Here is a 22,431-nt window from a genome sequence, read left to right on the forward strand (position 1 = left end):
TTCTTGCAAAGGCAACATATACGGTCTTGGCTTCAGTCAGAGAATTGTTTAATACCTTTGTCAAGCGTCACTGCAGTGACTCGGTCACCCTCAGCAGGGTCAGCCCATGAGGACAGCTGGATCCCTGCAGCCAGGGAAGGCGCACATGGACCAACCCTGGGCTCCTAGGAGCCCAGGAGGAGGGAGGCTGGGAGGAGCCCCTCTTTGCAGAGAGGTGGATGCTGGCCTCTGAGGTGGCGTCCCAGCGGGAGCCCAGGCCCACAGTGGGTCCTGAACTGAACTTGTGCCTGGGGCTCCCCGGGGGGCGCTCGGGGAAACGGTAAGGGGAACTCCAAAATTCTCCCTAGTAACCAGCATTTTCAGGAATTGACAATAAGGTGCTTATTTTTATAGCACTATTCGTGAAAGCTGAGCCTCCACCCTGCGAAGGGAAACCCATCGTGGCCAGGCTCCTCCCCTTTCCAGCCTCACCACCAGCTCAGAGGGGAGGCTGGCGGGGGGGCGGGCTGTGCCCCCCCCCTTCCCCGTACTCCCTTCTCAAAGGAACCAACTAGAGAGCGAGCAGCAGCGCCACTGGGGACGATGGCCACGCCAGCCACTGCGGGACGCCGGGGAGCGAAGGTCCACCAGACAGGAGATGAGTGTCCCCCAACTGCCAGCCACCCGCCTCCCTGCACAGCGTCTCAAGGTCAGATGCGGGGCTCCAGCTCCCGCCCGCCCGGGAGGGGCCTGCGGGCCGCTGTCACCTCGGTCCACACCTCTCGGACCACTCGGGTGCTCTGTGTCTCAAGTTTATGTCACTTAGGACACTCGCTGTGTACACGTGTGCAAGTGCATGTACATACTGCCCAGGCTGCACGTGCGCCAGATCTCTCGGAGCGGAGGACAGGCCACAGCACGTCTTCCTCAGCGGAAGGCAAGCGGCTCCCACACTCCCCACACCCCCACTTTGACTCTTGTTCCTGCAGCTTAAGAAAGGGACCTAATGGCATTAAAAATCAATGTGCATGCATACTCTCCGCAGAGGAGATGTTATTATCCACGCCAAATGGTTACTTGGCTTTATATTAAAAGTCCAAACATTTCAAATGATTAAGCTCCAAAGTGAAACTTTTAAATTTTGCTACTCCTTTTGTATATGATTTCTGAGTCAAATGGACGCTTTTGCAAATCACTATGGTTCTTAGAAGGAAACACACTCTCGTGGAACAGAGACCCTGCTGCGCAGCCACAGAGCCAGCTCACGGCGCGGTCGAAAACAGATGAGGAAATAGGATACACTGGCAAAAACGGTTTGAGACTGCAGAGTTAATTAAAAAAACGCAAGGGTAACCACCACCGCTACTGCAGCCTGGAGCCGGAGCTGAGCCTCCCAGCCCACGACTCCCACCCTCTACACTGGACACGAGGAACGACAGGCAGTGTGCGTAGACGAATACACTGCGCTCAACCACTCACTCACACACACTCAGTTTTGCTTTAAATATACCAACATGCTGGCTAATAAAGTTTTAATCTCTAGTTATCTAATACTTATATACTGTAAGATAGGCAGTAAGCTCAGACAACTAAGGCCAGTGGCTCTTCTTTGGGGAGAGGCCGGAAAAGAGACTTAAGTATAAAAATACTAAAGTTTTAACCTGGCCCCATAGCCTGTCCTAAAATTCTTTTACCTGTGTCTAGATGCTAATTTGTGCAACCGCAGGCCTGGAGGGCAGTCCCAGATCTCCGGAAGCCCTGATCTACTGCAGGGCTGGCGATAGTTCTTTAAGGTGAAGAGGATGAGGACGCAGTGCTAGGAGGGTGGTTTGAGCTGCTGTAAAACAGACACAGGTACATAAATGATACGCTGGGCACTTAGCTAATTCTTCTGAAAGCTCTATTTTTCTGGACTAATTACAACAATAAAGAACGTGTGCTTTAAAGCATCACATTTTGTAATAAGCCCCAAATTGTCAGTTTGACTTTATGTTTAAGTGCTCTTAATACTGAAGTTGCTAAGACTGCACAGGTTGCCTGTGTTTTTTTTTTTTTTCCCTTTCTTTCTGTATATTTCAAATTATAATGAGCTACAGCCCCACCCCGGGTATTGTACACAGGACACTGAAATAGTTTAACAAAGTTAGTTCAGAGCCATTTTTGCTCTGGTGATTCAAAGCTCACAGACGAAACTTTCTAGCATAAAATCTTATCATTAAAAAAATTCATCAAAATATCATTTGAATTTAAGTTTAATAAAACAGTACCACTGTATAGACTCTCAAAAACAGCATTATATATTCAGTCCTATGAGGTTTTTACTTGCTTTTCATATCACACTGGTTAAGGACAAAAATAAATTTGATGTACATATACCGTATACTGATGTACAATCTACACGTTGATACATATAGATACATACAACTATAAATACCCACAACTACGACACTGGCAGGTGACAGAAGGCATACTCTTTGATGCCTGACATACTATCAATATTCTCCAAAAGCCTGCAACACTACAGATACACACATAAATTACAAAGGATGAGCCAAAGAGACCTAAGAAAACCTACTGTATATACAACTACTTAACTTGCGATATTTTCTTGCTGTTGCAGTCAAGTCCACAGACTGTCATGCAGATTCACATCTTTACTGGCACTCTCTCTCTGAAGACATTCTCTCTGCAGGCACTGGCCACTCACTGTCCTAGGCAGAGGCTGCCCGCTCGGGCTTTGGGTACTCTGGGCACAAAAGGAAAATGGCAATGGCTTTGGACCTTGGTCCTCCTTTTGAGAGTGAGACACTGAAAAGAGAGCAGAAGCGGTGACAAAGCACCTTTCATCACTGTTGGGTTATTCTGTGTGAGCTACTGGTCTCTGAAGTCCTCTGGGTGACTTGGTACTATAAGATGTCCAAGGCCAATGGAGACACCTGTTGCCCGGGGCGGGCAGTTGGCCTGGGAGAAGAGACAGCCAGAAAGCTTTGGAACCAGGAAGGCCCCGAGGCTCAGCTCCTTACAAAAGCCGATCTTCTGTCAGAGTAACTCAGACGCTCTGCGAGAGAAGCAGGTGCTAGTTAAGCCCAAGTCACACTAGGCATTAACCAGGCTCTCCTGTGAACAAGTCCTGGGAGCCTCTTTGATTCCTGTTTAACAGCGTTAATCTTACAATCGCAAAACTCCTGACAATTGAAAAGTGAAGGGATCAGGAGGTTGTCCATTGTTGCAGCTAAGGAAGGTGGCTCCCGACCTGCTGAACCCGTGGCCCGGTCCACAAGAGCTACACTACAGAGCTTTGGACCACAAGGCTGAGAATGCCCTGTGAACTTGGCCTTAAAAAAGCTTAACGGGTGACTACAAGGAAAAGTGCCAAAGAATCAAATTCCAGTGACCACTATCTATACCCAAGAAAGTGTTCAAAGTAAGACAATGGAGAAACTTCTTTAAGGTCAATTTTCTTCCAATTGTCTATGATTAGGGATAAAGGCAGAGAAGAGGTGCAGCTCGAGGCCAAAGCAAGCCCTGCCCTACCTAAGAATGTCTTCCCCGGCTCTTTCTGTGCTGGAAGGACAACAGGCCGGGCAGGCAGGAGGCTCCTTCCCTGCTGGGTATGTAAACCCCTCTCCAGCCTCAGGGGTTCTGTGCTTTGGCCACAGGGTGAAACACGAACACAAGAGACCAACCCTAGATTGGCCTTGGAGAGCCAGCCAATTTTTCTCTCCCAGAATTAACTCCCTCACGTCACTTCTGACCAGGAAACACTCATCTTTGGAATAAGGATCACAGCCGCAGAAGCACAGACGGTCCTGCACAGGTGCTCTCCATCCTCTTTACGCAAGAGCAACAGAAAAGGTTCACACGGTCCAGGACTGCAGTCCCCCAGACGACTCTCCACACGAGGCAATTAAAATGTGCAGAAGTGTTGCTTGGTTTAATCAGGCATTACTAAGAGTCAGCAAATGTCTGTAAAAGGCAAACTTCAAATAATGTCTATGGCTGGCAATAAAATAAGGACTCTTGCATGCTAGTAATTAGGTTTCGATTGCTAACAAGGAATTCCTGACCCCTCCCTGTAAATGTCAACATGTGAGGTGGGGGAACTCACCCTGAGACACTTCGGTTCCGCACACGGCTGCTTCTATGGACAATTCGGCAACAAGACTGTCACCAAGGTATTTTGATGACTCTCAAGATCTTCTATACTAAAAATTAATATTAGGTCTATTTCTGCGAAGAGGAATAATAACTTATTAGATGGAGAGAGATCGCAAGGCTCCCGGTACTGAGGGATGGGTGAGGGATGGGGGGCAGTACCTTCAGAAGGGAAGGAGGGGGCTCCCCTGTACCGTGAACTGGGTGGCAGGCGTGGAGGAACTGTGAAGGGGAAGGTCTTCAGTCATGTCTCCTGACTAGACCCCACGGGGAAGAAATGATCACAAAGGAGACCCTGGTTGGCTATGGGCAAGGCTCTCAGGATCCTGTCACAGGAGGCGCCTTGTCTCCTACAGGATAAGCTCTTGGCCTGCGAGGGGCACTGGCACCAGACAGTCCAGAGGCCTCAGGGGGAGGTGTTCTCAGCCCATCCCCTAACAACGGCAGTCTGGGATCCTGGCTCACAAAGTAACCTTTGCAGTTGTTTTTCAAGATAAACTATGGGAACACAGTATATACCACAGCTTCAAAAGTGCCCTTCTCATCTGTCTCTCTGTTAGCATATCCAGACGTTCTTGGAGAGAACATTAGTGAGTCACACAGTGAGCACAATGCCGTCGTGGTGCTGAGGCTGACCGGGCATTTCAGAGCTGCTCGAGTGTCTAAACACTGCAGCAAGGTACCATTCCATGTCTGGTACAGACTCTAAGTGACACACACGGAGACATTCGACATACACAGACACACACATACTGGGAGCACACACATTCAAGCCAGTCAGGGATGTTGATTTTTCTTTAGTTATTGAAGCTCAGAGATGATATGGTCTAGGTACCTCTCTCCCCTCTGCTTAGGATGAAGATCTAGGCAGAAAGCACACACACTGATGATTCAGATTCTAGGAAGAAACACTATTCCCTTGTGGAAACCTTGGATTCAGTCAGAAGCTACAAAGAAAGAATCAGGTACATGGGCCATGTTGGTAACTACCCTGTTTGTTTCTAGGTCTTGAAACAAATTTAGTCACTGCCTTTACCTAATAAACAAGATAGAGGGTTAGAGGGAGTTTTTCAAATGTGTGGCAGAAACACCACAAAGCAAGCAGCTACAACCTTAGGGAGGGGTTTCTCTTTTCTGGGCACCAGCAAATATGGGCATTTCTACAGCTGAAGGAAGTGCATGTTCATAAATAGTCCTGTATAAATGCTGGTGCATCAGAACAAAATACCACTAGAAAGTAGCATGGTTCAGGAGCAGGTTTTCTCTAATTCCCCAGAGCCATGCTATCCACGCAGGGTCCCTGAGCCTCTGGCCACACAGCACCTTACCTAGTAAACCGAGCAGAAAAGAGCAAATCTCTGGGGGAGAGAAAAGAGCGTTCAGAGTAATTCCATTCGCTCTGCACTTGTGGAGATTCTAGGTTTAAGGATCACAAAGTTTTCAGGTTCCAAAGTCAGAAAGTTCTAACTCACAGTGGGCTCAATTTTCACTCCTTTCTCCTCCTCAGTAAGAGAATGTTCCGTTTATCACCCTGAATTTCAAAGGGACTGTCCCTGGAATAAGCTTATGACTGCTCTGAGCAGATACAAAGAAATGATTGAGAATCAAGGATTTATTTTAGGGGACAGTTCAGTGCAGCAGGGTGAAGCGGCTTCACAGAGACAGAGACAAGAACAGACTAAGGGACTCTGTGTTTGTCACCAGGAGATTCCTCAGTTTTCCAGCCATAATTCCTTCAGATTTTATTCCTTTCAGATTTATTGTAAAGAATCAACATTCTATTGCCAAACAACTATAGGGAAAAACAACTTTTTCCTTCCTTATTTTGCTTTGTTAAGGAAAGAATGAAAGGGGCTCCATTTTGATATTATTTTGTTAGGAAGACCCCAAATTCTTACAACCAGGAGACAACACCATGCCTATATATATAAAAGAACCTAATTCCCGGATGGCAGGGTATCCACCACAGACGGCTCTGGATTCCTTGTCTAGACCCTGCGGGAGTGAGGTAACAATTTCCTGCAGATCAAAAACACAGCTCGTTGCTGCAGCCCCCGAGTCCATTGCTGCCACTATCCTTTAGAAAACAAAATGAACTTGGGGCCACCTTGCCTCCGCCTTCAAAAGACGCCACTTCCTCCTTCCTTGCTTGGCTGAAATGGAATCTACACTTCAAGCGAGCTAATGTGCTTCTTAAATTCCCCAGTCCTGAGGTCCTTGCCCGCCTCTACCCCCACCAGCAGGGCCGGACTCAACACTAAGCGCTCGGATGCGTGAGGCCTCACAGGGGAGTGGCACCTCCCGTGACTGTAACTCTTAACTGAACTTCTGCGAGCGCGAGCGCTGGATTCCACCTCTGTGACTGGGCAAGATTTCACATGAAAAGGCTTATATTAGCTCCGGCTAGAATTTTCTAAACTACAAAGTTTGTCCAGTTAAGTGTTTCACAATGGATTAAATCTTTAACCTTTAAAAAAAAGTGTAACAGCTGATTTGAGAACACACAAAACAACTGAGCAGAGTGCAAATGAGAGAACCCTGAGGGAGAAGCGATACATAATCCGATCTGAAATCATGATCCCCTCCCCTCACAAAAGGTGCATTAGTTATCAGGTAGCAGAAATCATCAAAGCAAAGAAATCAAGAGCAAAGAGACAATCTGTACAGAAACTAACAAAAATATACAATAGGAAAGGTTACTAATGCACCATTTAGTCACAGACTTTTTTTTAAATATATTCACGGATTCACCAGAAAGATCTTGAAAAACTCTATTTTGCTCCACGACCAGCACTTCCTGGCCGCAGATGGATTCTAAGTGACTTTTTGCTTAATGCTTGGAGTTTCAGGTCGGTGGTCTTTCCTCTCCGACACGTTTCTCTTGACCTTGGCGGTGACCGGAGATGCATCTGGGTTCAGCGAGGGGCTGGAGTGCGACTTCTTCAGGCCCGCGGCGCCCCCTCCACCGCTGCTACTCAGCAGCTCCAGGCCCCCCTCTTTCAGAAGGCGGACATACATCTCATAGCGGGTTTTCTGCGGGGAGTCAGAGAAGAGGGGTCAGTACACTGTCACAGGCACACGGCGCAAGGCGCCCGCGAGCTCACTTCCCGAAGGGCAGGGCTGGCAGCTCAGGAGGCTGACTGATGGTTCATCGATTCGGTAAGAGATAAAGATAGAACCTCAGTTCTCCTTTGTTCTGCATTCTGCAGGAATGGCTATGAGATGGAGGAAGCCTGCTTCCTGAACACTCAGCACAAGAAAGTGTGAGTTGGAAGAGCTGAGGCCTCTGGTTTTGGGGACCAGATGGCTCTCAGGCTCAGGCCTGCAGCCACTGGGGCCGCCCCACAAGGCCGTGGCCGAGGCCTCCCCTGAACCTGGCTGGGGTGCGGTTCTTTACTCCCAACTTGAGGAAGCAGTTGGTGGTGAACCTATACTCCTGTCTCCTACGGGCCCACTAACACTTCCTACAAGCTGCTCTGGGTTTCCTGCTATGGCTTTTCTGCTAGGATTACCAGCTTCTCAGAGTACTATGGTTTCTTGCAAAGCTTCAAATTATTTCCTGATGCTGTTCTTCATTCTACACAATTTTTTTCATCAACTGTTCATTGAGTGTCTACTATGTTTTAAACGGCTCCTTGATTTTCTTGTCTCTGGGTATCTTTTTCTAAGAATAATTGAGAAGAACACTGCAGAGATTTTTTTCTCTAACCTTTATTGGTGCTGCTTTTCTTTTCTTAAGTTTGTATCTGAGTCACTATATAGAGCTATTGTGTACATAGTACAAATTACAGAAGGGTCTCAGATTCTCGATTTGATAGATTCTAGTCAAAATAAGTCTCTCATCATACTGCTTCCACACATGAAGGATCTGTAGCAGGCCTAAAGTATTTTCTTTCTAAGCAAAAGAACAGCTCAGTTATAAATTGTCCCAACAAAGGCAGCAAAGTCTTTTATAACTCTAAGTCTTTTAGGGATTTTTCTGGTCAAATTGAGATTTTATATATCTGTTTTAAGTTAATAATTATGAAGCTGAAGCTACTTGAAGCTACTCTTTCAAGTTGTTTTGTTCAAAAGTAAGGAAAAGCTGCTAGTCATTAAGCTTGCTCTGGGTTTGGTCAGTAGCCATGTTGAGGTGCCAAGCTTTGGTTGACAATGATTACATTACAGGGTGCCCACAGGCTAACTTGAGGGCATTAACACAAGAATCATATACAATTGGTACGTTATTATCCCTGTTTTACAGTAAAGGAAATAGAGGCAGAGATAAGTCCAAGATAGTAAAGAAGTGAAGCTGGGATTTGGACTCTAGAACCCACACTCTTAAGCTGCATTTCCTTCCTGGGTATGAAAATATATGCAGGGATGTGTATTTTAGGATGACAGCTCTGAGAGACTCTGTAGGTTTGGTCATCAAAAGCCATTTTCAACTCCGCTCTTCTCCTATGTCCCTCCCACTGTTGATAAAACCAAATACTTACTTTCCCAGACACTCTTGCAGCTAAGATGGGCTGTGTGATATTTTGGCCACTGAGATATAAGGAGAACTCTCCTGGGGGGCTTCTGCGAAAGCGATTTTGCTTTCTGATGAAAGGCGCAGGCTTGAGAGGAGAAGCCACTGGTGCCAGCCCCTCACTCTTATTCCTTCCTTGACATGGATGTGATTCCTAAAGCTGTAACCCTGTGACATGAGGCAGCAGGCATGAAGGCAAAAGGACAACCTGCTAGGCCTGAGGGGAAATGGAAAGGCAGAAAGAGCCCGGGTTCTTGATGACACAATGAGCTGGATCCAACTCTCAAAGTCCTTACTACCTCTGACTGTCTTGTTTAGTATGAATAATAAATACCCTTTGGGGTTAAGCCACTGTTAATCAGGTAATGGTTTTTTCTGCCACATTTTTTTCTTCTAGTTTCTTTTGAGATATAATTGACACACAGCACTGTATAAGTTTAAGGTATACAGCACAGTGATTTGATTTATATACATCATGAAAGAATGATCACAAAAAGTTTAGTGAACATCCATCATTTCATATAGATACAAAACTAAAGAAATCGAAAAAATTTTTTTTCCTTGTGATGAGAACTCAGGATTTACTTTCCTAATGACTTTCATATATAACATACAGCAGTGCTAATTATATTTATCATGTGTTTCATTACACCCCTAGTACTTATTTATCTTATAACTGGCCGTTTGTACCTTTTGACTGCCTTCATCCAATTTCCCCCTCCCAACTGGCAGCCAGAATTCTATTCTCTTTTTCTGTGAGTCTGTTTATTCGTTTGTTTCTTTTTGATGTATAATTGCCCTACAGCACTATGTTAGTTCCTATTACACAACATAGTGATTCAACATTTCTATACATTTCAAAATGATCACCATGATAAGTCTAGTTACCAACTGTCACCACTCAAAGATATCACATAGTTATTGGCTATATTCCCCATACCCTTGACTCATTTATTTTGCAACTGGAAGTCTGTGTCTCTTAATCTCCCTCACCTATTTCTCTCCTCACCCTATACCTCTCCCCTCTGGCAACCACCTCTTTGTTCTCTGTATCTATGACTCTGTTTCTGTTATTATGTTTGTTCATCTGTTTTGTTTTTAATAGATTACACGTATAAGTGAAGTCATATTGTATTTGTCTTTCTCTGACTTATTTCATGAAACATAACACCCTCTAGGTCCATTCATGTTGTCACACATGGTAAGATTTCATTCTTTTTTATGACTGAGTGGTATTCAATTGTATATATACCACATCTTCTTTATCCATTCATCTGTTGGTGGACACTTACGCTGCTTCCATATCTTGGCAATGGTAAATAATACTGCTATAAACATTGGGTGCATTATCTTTTTGAATTAGTGTCTTCATTTTCTTTGGATATATACACAGAAGGGGAATTGCTGATCACACGGTAGTTCTGTTTTTAGTTTTTTGAGGGACTGCCATACTGTCTTCCACAGTGGCTGCACCAATTTTATTTTTAACTGAAGTAGAGTTGACTTACAATGTTGTGTTAGTTTCAGGTGTATAGCAAAGTGATTCAGTTTTATATAAATCTGAAAAAGAATATATATATTCTTTTATAGGTTATTGCAAGCTATTGGATATAGTTCCCTGTGCTATTATACAGTAAGTAGGTCCTTGTTGTTTATCTATTTTATATATAGTAGTGTGTATCTGTTAAACCCAAACTCCTAATTTATCCCTCCCCGGTGGCTGCACCAATTTACAATCCCACCAACACTGTAGGGGGGCTCCCTTTTCTCCACAGTCTCGCCAACATTTGTTATTTGTGTTCTTTTTGATGATAGCCATTCTGACAGGTGTGAGGTGATATCTCACTGTGGTTTCGATTTGCATTTCCCTGATGATTAGCGATGTTGAGCACCATTTCATGTGCCTCAGGTACTGTTCATTGCAGATGAAAGCATCACTAATTGATACACATTCCAATTTTAGTAAAGAAGTAACAAAGGAATAAAATACTAATCTTTTCTCAGAAAGCTATCAATACATAAGGGTTTAATAAGGGCATATGCTAATAAAAAAATATGTCATCAGTATTACACAGTGGTCTATGCATCAGTGAAATCTAAAGTCATATTCATTCTAGGAATTTAGAGACTTAATCTGTCTGTAAACTGCCTTGGTGGCAAGATTAAAATGCAGGAAAGAACTGCATTTTAATATGAATAAGGTTTAGTAAAATGATCTAAAGACAGTTTAAAAATACATTCAGAAAATCAATGTGAGGCATACTATTTCATAAAACTAGGGCATTTATACAATAAAAGGGATATGAAGGACAATTTTTTGAGATGACTTGAAAGGGGACAAAAGGAGAAAAGGTGACTAGGCCATTTTCTACTAGCTTTTGAAGAAACTGACATTATTGGGAAAATTCACCAAAAAAATGCATAAAGAAAAGCAATTTCATCCACTCATTTTACAGCTCCAGCTGCAAAGCTGTTGCTCCCATAAATTACATCAGTGTGTCAATCAACAAACAAAAGGCAGAGTACAGAGGAGTGGCAGTACATGAATCATCAGATGAGAAGAAAAGACAAAGCAAAGCAAAGGGTGAAAGGGGGCTGGCAACCAGGACTGCTCAGATGTTGAGAGAAATAAGGAAAAAAACAATGTGGGTTTGTTTAGGAACTTCCAATGGCTGTGCTCTATTTCTGAGTTAAAAGGGCTTACAGGGACAGAGGCTACTAAACCCAGTAATACAGCTTTGCTTTCTACCATTCTCTGTGGCCAAGCCAAATTCCTCTGTAAAATATTTTAGGAAAGCTTATCTTTCATCTCAGGACTCTTCAGGACTACTGGAAGGACTGCGATCTACATTCTTCCGGGATTACAGACGCACCAAATTTGTAAATCTCTATCCAGAGGCTTTGGGGCCAAAAAAAGATTGCCTCTGAGCAAAGACAGGCGGCTCTGAATGCAGCCCGAGGAGTGGAGCACTGCCCTCAAAATCCTTCTCCAAGACCTCTCCTGGCTTCTTCCCGCTGGGGTGGGAAAGTCAGACTTCTTCCTAACAATGCAACCATGTGGCATCTTTGGGAGGGTTTATTTCCTTTTTTCCTTTTAGAGAAGACATGTCTCTTTTTTCTAAGACCAATCCTAAAATTTTTTTTAGGTTAGAGCTGGTGTTTAGGGAAAAGCAGAGCAGCAGCAGGAAGTGTACTTCTCGATCACTTTTTAACCTGATGTGCCAGTTCAGAGACTGAAAACCTAAGAGTCATGTTCCAATGGCCAATCTCAGCCAAAGAAGCTGGTAGAGGACAGAGCAGCAAACACTGTTTGCTGCTTCCCTAGCAGCCTCCTCTTGCAGCTAACGGAGTTGTGCTTTTCACTGAGGGTGTCATGTTCTAGCCTAACCCCAGGACAGGAATCGTGGTCTAACCCAGACGGGATAACCCTCATCCCCTTGCCAGTCAACCTTGCAGCCCTCTGACCTAGACCTGGCCAGTGACATGTACGGAGAGCTGACTAGGGTACTTCTATGGAAGCAGTTATTGGTGCTCTGAAAAAAGTTGGGAGATGAAATGTTCGGAGCTACGGCAGGCACTTTGAAACCATGAAACGATAAGCATGAAAACAAAAAAGCCAATGTGCTAAGGATAGCAAATCAGAAATTTAGAAAGATCATACATCTTTGGTGGCAACTCTCAAGCAGCCAGTGACCATCTACTTCGAGTTTTCTTGGGTGAGATAAAGAATGTTTATACTGTTTAAAAACGTAGTCAAGTTTTCTATTATTTGCAGACTAATAAAACGGTCAACACTCAGCTTGGACTTACTCATAAAAACAACATCCCAATTGACTGACAAGGGCTTAATTTCCAAAATAGACAAACAGTTCATAAAACTCAATAATAAAAAAAAAAACAACTCAATCAAAAAATGGGCAGAAGACCTAAATAGACATTTCTCCAAAGAAGACAGACAGATGGCCAAGAGGCACGTGAAAATATGCCCAACCTCGCTAATTATTAGAGAAATGCAAATTGAAACTACCATGAGGTACCACCCCACATCGGTCAGAATGGCCATCATCAGAAAGTCTACAAATAATAAATGCTGGAGAGGGTGTGGAGAAAAGGGAACCCTCCTACACTGTTGGTGAGAATGTAAATTGGTGCAACCACTATAGAAAACAGTATGACAGTTCCTTAAAAAATTAAAAATAGAATTACCATATGACCCAGCAATCCCACTACCAGGCATATACCCAGAGAAAACCATAATTCAAAAAGAGACATGTACCACAATGTTCACTGCAGCACTATTTACAATAGCCAAAACATGGAAGCAACCTAAGTGTCCATCAACAGAAAGGATAAAGAAGATGTGGGGTACACACACACACACACACACACACACACACACACTGCAATATTACTCAGCCATACAAAAGAATGAAATAGTGCCATTATATGATATCATTTATATGTGGGATCTAAAATATGATACAAATGAATTTATTTACAAAACAGAAGCAGACTGACAGACACAGAGAACAAACTTATGGTTACCAAAGGGGAAAGGGGGAGGGGATACATTAGGAGTTTGGGATTAGCAAATATTATATATAACTACTGTATATAAAATAGATAAACAACAAGGACCTACTGCATAGCACAGGGAACTATATTCAATATCCTATAGTAAACCATAATGGAAAAGAATATGAAAGAGAATATATATATATTTATAACTGAATTACATTGCTGTACACCAGAAACTAATGCAACATCAACTGTACTTCAATAAAAAACAGTATCTCAATTGAGCTGTACGTGCACTTCCTGTCATAATTTTATTTAGGAAAAGATATGCTTAATTAATAGGCTTTGGTGTAACGTAGTTTTGTTGGGTTTTCTCTGAATATTCAACAAATTATTGATGGATGTTATTCCACTCTAAGCCATACTGTGGTCACATAATAAGTATTAAATCCATTGACTATTTTATTATTTCCATTAATAGTTTTATACCAGTTGCTTGCTCGCCATGGGTGCTAGAGTACAGTTCTCTTGGTCCTCCCCTATAAGCCTACAACACGTAGGATATCAAGATTGTAAGGGTTAGCCAACAAATTGTCCTATAGCAGTTTCTGGATCTGGGTAATGATTAGTTAGTATACTAGTATTTACTAGGGAGCAGCCTGGAGATACTTCTAAAATCCTGAGGAAGGAAATTTGACAATAAAAACTTTGCTCCTTGATTCTTCTTTCTCCCATATCCCACATCCATCTGTCCCTCTATCTTCAGAGTAAATTCAGAAGCACACCACTTCTCTCTGCTGCCACCACTTCCTGTCTGGACCAAGCACCGTCACCCTCTGCCTGGAGAAATGCGACGGCTGGCTCTCCGGTGCCCCTGTTCCCTCTCTGCCCCCACGCATACTCTTCTAGAAAGAGAGTCATGGGCTAAACTGTAAGTGTCATCTGCTCAAAATGCTCCAATGGCTTCTCATCCTTAAAAACCCTTCCAAACCCCAAATCCTTACCCTGGCCTAGGAAACCCCCATCAGTGCCGCCTCCCGCCCCCCAGTCTGGTGTCTTCCTGCTCCCCCCGGGCACGCTGTGTGCCAGTCACCCTGCCTCCTGGCTGTCCTTGAACACAGCAGACACACTCCTGCTCCAGACCTCTAGTACCTGCTGCTCTCTCTGCCCAAGAAGCATGGCCCCAGGAACCCACAGGGCATATTCCCTGGCCTCTGTCACCCCTTTCGGTCTTCACCCAAATGTCTCCTTTATGCAGAGGCCTTCCCTGGTCATCCAGACCTAAAACTGCCACACCTGCTCTTCGCGCTGGTCACTGCATTATTTTTCTCCTTAGCATTCTCACCATGAGCCTTAGAGTTTGCTCATGAAACAATCTTGTCTATCTTCCCCCTGCCAACCCTAGAATGCAATCACATGGGGGCGGGGGCAAGGACTTGGCTTTTGTTTGTTAATATATCCCCAGCACAGAGAACACAGAGTACACACTAAGTAAACATTTGATGAGTGTATAAATGGAAAGAAGGAACAAATGAGAAAATAAATTTCTCATATCTAATAGAAAACATATTTTGAACTCTCAATGTGGCAAATTCTAGAAAAATAAAACGACAGATATAGATGCAGAGGTAGATGCCTGATGAGCCCCTGTCAGTAGCCTCTAGGGGATGCTCTTTCACCTCCAGTGTTCCCCATTCCCATGTTTTCTACAAAAGTGCTAAGGTCTGACCCTGAGTGGCACCACTCAGCAAAGACTTGTCTATGCCCCTCACATCCAGACCACGGCTGTCAAGACGCCACCCACGCAAACCCTGCAGAGTGCGCTGAGGCTGCGTACTTAAGACTGGGGCTCTCTCTCTACAGAGAAAGAAAAGTAGTTTATATCATACTTTGGAGGTTCATAAAACAGAGACATATTTTCTGAGCGTCTCTTATGTAGTAGTACATGAAGACCAAATTTTATTACCCACTTAGAGCTTTAAAAAAAAAAGTGAAAAACTGGACTTTTGGAGTGTGGGGTGTGGTGGTTCTTCATTTGTTAGTGACTAGATCTCATTCTGACATGAAGGGCAGCCTCTAAATTTACCTTCTAACGAAAGCATCCATTAAAAATACAGTATGCTAACACATATATATGGAATCTAAGGAAAAAAAAAAAAAAGGTCATGAAGAACCTAGGGGCAAGACGGGAATAAAGACACAGACCTACTAGAGGATGGCTTTGAGGATATGGGGAGGGGGAAGGGTAAGATGTGACAAAGTGAGAGAGTGGCATGGACATATATACACTACCAAATGTAAAATAGATAGCTAGTGGGAAGCAGCCGCATAGCACAGGGAGATCAGCTCGGTGCTTTGTGACCACCTAGAGGGGTGGGATAGGGAGGGTGGGAGGGAGGGAGATGCAAGAGGGAAGAGATATGGGAACATATGTATATGTATAACTGATTCACTTTGTTATAAAGCAGAAACTAACACACCATTGTAAAGCAATTATACTCCAATAAAGATGTTAAAAAAAAAAAAAAGATAAGAGTTTGTCAATGGTCATTTATACGTGAATTCCTTTGCCTGATGACTCTTGCACTGACTTATATGTAATGCACCAGGATCACATTTACCCTTGGGTAAATACGTCAACACTCACCTAAGATTCTAAGCTCCGTGGGGCAGAGTAGCAACCTCATCAATATTAATATGGGAGGGAACCTGCTGTTGACACTAAACAAGTAAATAATAACAATATGGAGGTTTTACACTTTTGCTCTGACCATAATGTTCATAAGCAGATAGTAAAAATGGAAGAAGAAACAACAAAAAACCATGAATGTTTTAATTAATATAATTCATGCCACAAAGTAACCACTGTGCAAGCATGAACATCGCTCCAGATCGGGCACGTTAAAGATAAGATGGGCTGCAGAACGCAAGTCTGTGGGAAGCAATGTGACAGTGAAAAGAGCAGTCTTGGGGGCAGGTGGCCACTAACTATGGCATTGATTCACTTTCCTAAATCCTTGCTAGTTTTCATTACGTGGCCCTTCCAGGGTGTACTTTCATTAGGAAGGACAGAGGGAGCCTGAGAATGCGATGTGCTTTGGGGACAGTTACTGTCTTTGGTCACGTTATTAAAGGTCTTTTTTTTTTTTTTTTTAATCATTTTCACAGTTGTTCCCTTTTTAAAAAATTTATTTATTTAATTTATTTATTTCTGGCTGTGTTGGGTCTTTGTTGCTATGTATGGGCTTTCTCTAGCTGTGGTGAGCGGGGGCTACTCTTCATTGCGGTGCGCGGGCTTCTCATTGCGGTGGCTCCTCTTGTTGCGGAGCATGGGCTCTAGGCGCACGGGCTTCAGTAGCTGTGGCACACGGGCTCAGTAGTTGTGGCTTGCAGGCCCTAGAGCACAGGCTCAGCAGTTGTAGCGCACAGGCTTAGTTGCTCCGTGGCGTGTGGGATCTTCCTGGACCAGGGCTCGAACCCGTGTCCCTTGCATTGGCAGGCGGATTCTTAACCACTGTGCCACCAGGGAAGCCCCGTTATTAAAGGTTTTGTCGTAGTCTCTGTGGATTCATTCTCAGATCAATTCTTAAAAATTTCAGAGCTGTATGCTCAGCTTCCTTGCTCAGAGATTCTCCGACAGTATGAATAGATTCATAGCGGTATAAATGTGTGAGCTGATCCCACTATCAGAAAATTGAGATGGGATTTTACCAAATCCAAGCTCAGTGGCTACTCTCTGCAGAGAAGCATCTGAACACTGCTTTTGTGGCTTTGTCCATTCAGCAAGCTCTCTCCCTTAACTTCCTTCGTAAGATTTGTGCTTTCCATAAAACCTTCTGTGACCACCAAGAGCCAAAGACAATTCAAATGCTTAATGGCTTCTTTTTCTCCTAAAATCAAGTTGTTTCTTCACTCTGTAACCTCCTTACTACATTTTTTTGCAACGTTAATTTATTAAGTTGGTCTTTAATCACCTGTAAGAATACTTCTCAAACATGTAGGAAAAATATCCCTTTCACTAGCAGCAATGCTTACTAGGGAGGAACAAAACAATACGGTATCCAAGGCCAAGTAAGCCGTGGCTTAGGTTGAATGTTAAGTGCTAAAAAAAAAAAAATCCTGAGTATTGTTATTATTTGAAAAGAAGTTTAATAAGATCCACATCTGATCGAGCAGTTTCTTTTCTCTTGAGCTCTGCATACCATTTTTCATTTCATTTAATATAACACTATCTCCTTTTGACCTCTGATACATGAATACAATAGTAACAGCCTAAATGAAAAGAAAACTGCAACGGCAATTCTAACTTAGGGTTGCCATTTGCCTTAGACCTCACTGCACCAGCAATCAAGTCCTGAATACATTTCCTCCTGACATTTCCCCTTCTCAGGCAGGAAGGGTAAAAAGGCCAGCTTAAAATGAAAGGAGAATAACACCAATAATGTCATGTACATAGCAAAACACTTTTTGCTCCTAGATCTCTACACTGGAAAACAAAGAAACCAAAACAATTAAAACAAGCCAACAAAACAAGGAGCTCTGGAAGAAACTGCTCATCTCCACTCTGCATTCTATAGGACGATGCAGAATTAACTTGCAGACTTTCTCCTTGACCGGCTGGCTCACCCTCCGCTACCTGCTAACTTAAGAAAGCAATACATTAAAAACAGAGCTTTCTATAAGTTCTTATCTGAAAGCTATGCTAGCACTTACATTTTTAAAAGAAAATTTTAACGTTTTTTCCCTATGCCATTCCCCTATCAGGCTTCTGCATGTAATGGTAACCCACTGCCAAAATATAGCAAATACACACATTTTTAGGTTATATAGTTTGTATTCGTGGCTTTCTGGGAAAATCTGAGGCAGTGTGAATTCTTTTGTTTTATTTCAGTCTACCTTTTGGCTCGACTGCTCTCTAAATGAACTTTGTGACTTCAATTAAAAACAAAACTAAAATAAAAAGCTTACTTCTAACAATAACATAAGCAGAAGAGGTCAAAAAACTCTAATACGGACAAAAAGCACTGGGTCTGTAGAAAGCGTTTTGAGCGTGTCTTTGTCTCCATCCTGTGGTCCTGGTCTGATGCTCCGAAGGCGTCTGGTCTCTGCCCCTAGAGCTCCCACAGGCCCTTCAGAGAGCAGCGAGGGCTCAATGGCCACCCCTGTCGTGCTTGTCCCTCCCAGGGCCCCCCGCTGCCAGGCCCAGGCAGGCAGATCCCCTGCAGTGCTTTTCCCTTTGCAACATCGCAGCCTTTGTGGAGAAGAACAGGACTTGGGTGTCAAGGAGAGCTTTCCCAATTCTGAGAGCTAATTTTTAAAACGCTGCTGCCTTTCTCACTCTTCACACTTTGTTTCTCCAGCTCTCGAAACCCTTTCTATAAACCCAGTCTGTATTAGTACCCAGATTTTTTTTCTCTTCTTAGAAATTAAACTCGAAATTCTCAATTTAAAAGTCCACAAAGCTCACTTAGAAAATAGAACACAGTTTGTTTTCTAGGTGGAAAACTCAAGAATTGTCCAGTTCCCACCCAGCCATGGGTCAGTCCTGCAGACCTGCCATGCACCAGGCTCCTGGCTCTGGGGGCCCTGCCCAGCGTGGCCCTTGCATGAAGGTTTTGACAATAGCTGAGTGTAAAATTAACTGGAAAAAGAAAATTAACTCTGGATCAATGGGATTAAAAAGTTTAATGGAAAAAAAATTTGTCCCTTGAAACACAGAGATGTGAAGTCAAGTTTCTACATACCCAAGACAAGTAACCTGAGCTAGAGAAACACTATTTATCTGGATAAGAGGCTAAATTTAACTCCTATGGGATAGAAGTCTGTCTCTCACTAAGTTTTTCCTTAGGGAACTCACATCTAAAACAAAGTTTTAGTTTGTTATGACAACATTCTTATACAGGCCACACTTTTAATCCTTGGTTTATATTTAGTTTGTGCTTCTGGCTGTACTGGGATTCCCTAAAGTCGCACACGCTTTCTCTCAGAAGCACGCTCCCGCGACTCTTTGTGGCAGCTGGCCTGTCACGTGCACAGGTCCCAAAACGCCAATGCCTGTCATAAGGGGACAGGTCAGTCTTTCTAGGAAATTTTTAAAGTAGGATTTGAGGAAGCTTTGAAGGTAAACTACCTTCCCCACTGACTTCCCAGGACACTTCATGCCTAAGATACATTGATTGCTTTTGAGCTCAAAGCACTTTTGCGCCTTCTGCAGGCCCAGTTCAAACATCTCTCTTCCGTCTCACCAGTTCTGTGTCCAATTCTGAGCCTGTCTTGGTAAAGTATCTTCACCCCGTGGAATCAGAACACTGAGCGACCAGGCCTCAGCAAGTCCCTCGCGCCCTCCAGTCTCAGGCTCCACAAGTGGCAGAATGAGGGGCAGCTATAAACTTCCCAGGACTCTCTAAGGAGGGAAGCATGACACATGGATGAAGACACAGTGCTGGTCCGGGGAGGGCAAGGCACATGGGAAACCAGCTGTGGTTGACTCTGTCCACAAACTGGCCACAGGCCAGACCTGGTCAGGAGGAAACCTCCGGTGAGAGGCCCCGACGTGTCCCTCGTGCACACGAGCCACACCTCCAGGAGCTGTCCAGGCAGACAGGTGCTCCTGCGACAAGCCCCTGACTGGGCGAACTGCTTCCAGCCTTCCGGTGAGGGCTGTACTGAGAAGGCTTGTACAAACATAGGATTTTTGCATATGGTTTTCCCCTAGTATTTCCAGAAGAACATTTCTGAAAACATTTTCAGTTTTCACTATAAGTCTACTGAGTAATTCAGAACTAGATGCGCCTAAACAACTGCAGTAGCCTGCTCCCTCCAAAAAGCCTCTGCATCTCAGAGCAGCGGCTCAAGCACACAAGTTTTTAGAACTCTTACATCAAAAGCACACAGATTCTTATGGAAAGTCGTAGGAAGAAACCTAAAGTAGTTAGACAGAGATAAAGTATTCTGGGTAAAAATGAAAAAACAGAGTTAGCACAGGAAAGGGCAGACAGTACCAGCAGTCAGCAAACCAACGGACGGGAGGGTCCCTTACCAAAAGGTCCAAGGCAATTGCGAAGGAGGCCGCTCACACTATTTGCATGAGAATAGCTTTGTGGGGGAGACTGAAGGGGCACTTCCTTCTCACAAGTCACTGCGGTGACAGCGCTCACACCAGGTGGGCCTCCTCTTTACTGAATCCCCACCCAGAAGTAACAATCAAAACAGTAAACAACAGGCACAGCACAGCAGCTAGACAGAAAAGACACCGTCTGCAAACTACTGTAGAGTCCTACGGTGCACAAGAGCTGCACCTCTTCCATTATGCGTGTAACCTGCAGCCCACTTGTGACCAGGCCTCCCAGTCCTGGCTGGCTTTTGGGGGGACTGAGCAGCACAGGAGCCACTGCCTCAGGCGGTTCCTGAGCACGTGCAATGTGGCCACCTTACACCGAGATGTGCCCTAAGTGTAAAGGTATACTAAAGTTTGAAGACTTAGGAAGAAAAAAGCGTCAAATATCTTAATATTTTATAGTGATTACACGTGGAAATGATAATATTTTGGACATATTGTGTTAAGTTGAAACATCTTATTACAATTAATTCTACCAGTTTCCTTTTATTTTTAAGTGTAGCTACTAGAAAATTTAAAATTATATATGTGGTTTGTACTATATCTCTATTGGACAGAGCTGGTCCAGATCCCCTGATAGCCCCAAATTGAACTATTCTTGTTTTACGTTTAACAACACTTTTAGGGACCATTGTGAGAGTGAGTTAATCTAATAAACTATTTGCTGTTAGTATGTATCTTGCATCAAAAATACAGAGTTGGAGGTGACCTTATAGGTTAGTTCACCCAATCCCATCTCACCTCCACAGCCAGAAACTGAGGTCCAGCAAGGATAACTGGTACCAAACACACCAAGGATGAGACTAAAGTGGCCTCCTAACTTCCAGTCCATCCCTTTTCCTAATTTTACTATTTTATAACTGCAAGTATTTGCCCTTTTCTGGCAGACAGTGCATTCACCCAAAGCAACGACCCTCCTCAGAGCAGACATTTCAGGCGTAAGGAGGGATTTAGGGACAGAGTCACTGCGGGTCCCGTGACTGGCTGTTTGTTCTGCTTCTCAATCATCTGTTTAAAATGTGATTCAAAGGATCCTGTTGCTAAGCTTCTCCCTTCAGAAGCATGCGTCATCTTTTACAGATGAAAATCCAGAGCTCTGCAGCCCTCGCTCATCGTGTCACACGAGATGCAACTCCAAACGGCAAAGCAAGACTCCTGTCTCTGTAGTTAACTGGACTTGTATGCCTGGGCAGCTGCTGAACCTGGGTCTCTAGACTCTAACGCTTAGTCTTCTACTAGAAAAAGAAAATTCCTAAACTTCCCCAAGAATTCTATGAATCTGCCACATCTTAGCTTCTCAGATCCAGACCGGGGATCACCTCTGTGATGCGTTCTATAAAGGAGACGGTGCTGGATTCCAGGCTAGGCTCTGTTACTGAGACTGAGACTCTCCCCTCGCTAGGGAGAAAGACGGTGATCACAGCTACCTCTGCACTTTTACAAACAAGGCCACTCACAAATTAACAGCTAGATCGTCTTGTTTCAGAGGTGGATCAGCCTTGTGGCGGCTGGCAGTGCACTGAAATATGCCCTTGCACTGCTCCTGTGAGAGAAAAAGTAGACCGTCACGTGAAAATTATTTATCTGATGTTGACAAAGACTGAGCGATCTGAGGGAGCAGAGCTAAGATCACAAGCAGAGAATCTGTTCAAAAAGAAATACATCAAACCACCACCTACCCACCATGCAACAAATAACCCAACGATAAAACTGAGGGCTTACACCTAGAAATTCATATTACGTGCGCTCCTTGATATGAGCTGCTTTGAATTTTCTGAACGGCGCTGTATGGAATGTGCTCTTATTCTCAAATACATCTATTTCAGAAGGAATCGCGCCATTTTACATGCCACCAAAAATGAGAAATTCAGAAAAAGATGCATCACGCCTCAAGGATGCCCTAGATTTTCTAGATTTAAAATATTCCGTCCCAAGAGATTTACATGTCTTACTAGAATGGACATTTGTTGTTTCTAAAATTGAGCTTCCAGCCATGTGGTTCGTGTGGGCCCTGCCTGCCTTAAGCCATAAGCATGTGCTACTCCAGGTCGAAATTCAGGAGTGGGCACGTGGCTGATTTCTAGCCCATTCAGCCAAGGGGACTTATTCTGCATCTGGGTAGAGCCATCGGGAACGTGGACTTCTTTTCCTG

At 43.9% G+C, this 22,431-nt stretch overlaps 1 protein-coding gene across 4 annotated transcripts in view; it reads right to left on the bottom strand.

Annotated features, from left to right (window-relative positions):
* Positions 1-1,965: 1,965 nt before the first annotated feature.
* The window catches only part of PSD3 (pleckstrin and Sec7 domain containing 3), a 550,392-nt gene continuing 529,926 nt past the window's right edge, over positions 1,966-22,431 (bottom strand). For all 4 annotated transcript variants that reach the window (XM_036838889.1, XM_036838891.1, XM_036838890.1 and 1 more), the window contains one exon: positions 1,966-7,167. In XM_036838889.1, the coding sequence (XP_036694784.1) occupies positions 6,949-7,167 (219 nt within the window). In that variant the 3' untranslated portion in view covers positions 1,966-6,948. The remainder of the gene's footprint in view (positions 7,168-22,431) is intronic.

This window comes from Balaenoptera musculus, chromosome 21 (genome assembly GCF_009873245.2).
Source record: "Balaenoptera musculus isolate JJ_BM4_2016_0621 chromosome 21, mBalMus1.pri.v3, whole genome shotgun sequence".
In the NCBI taxonomy this organism is placed as follows: Eukaryota; Metazoa; Chordata; class Mammalia; order Artiodactyla; family Balaenopteridae; genus Balaenoptera; species Balaenoptera musculus.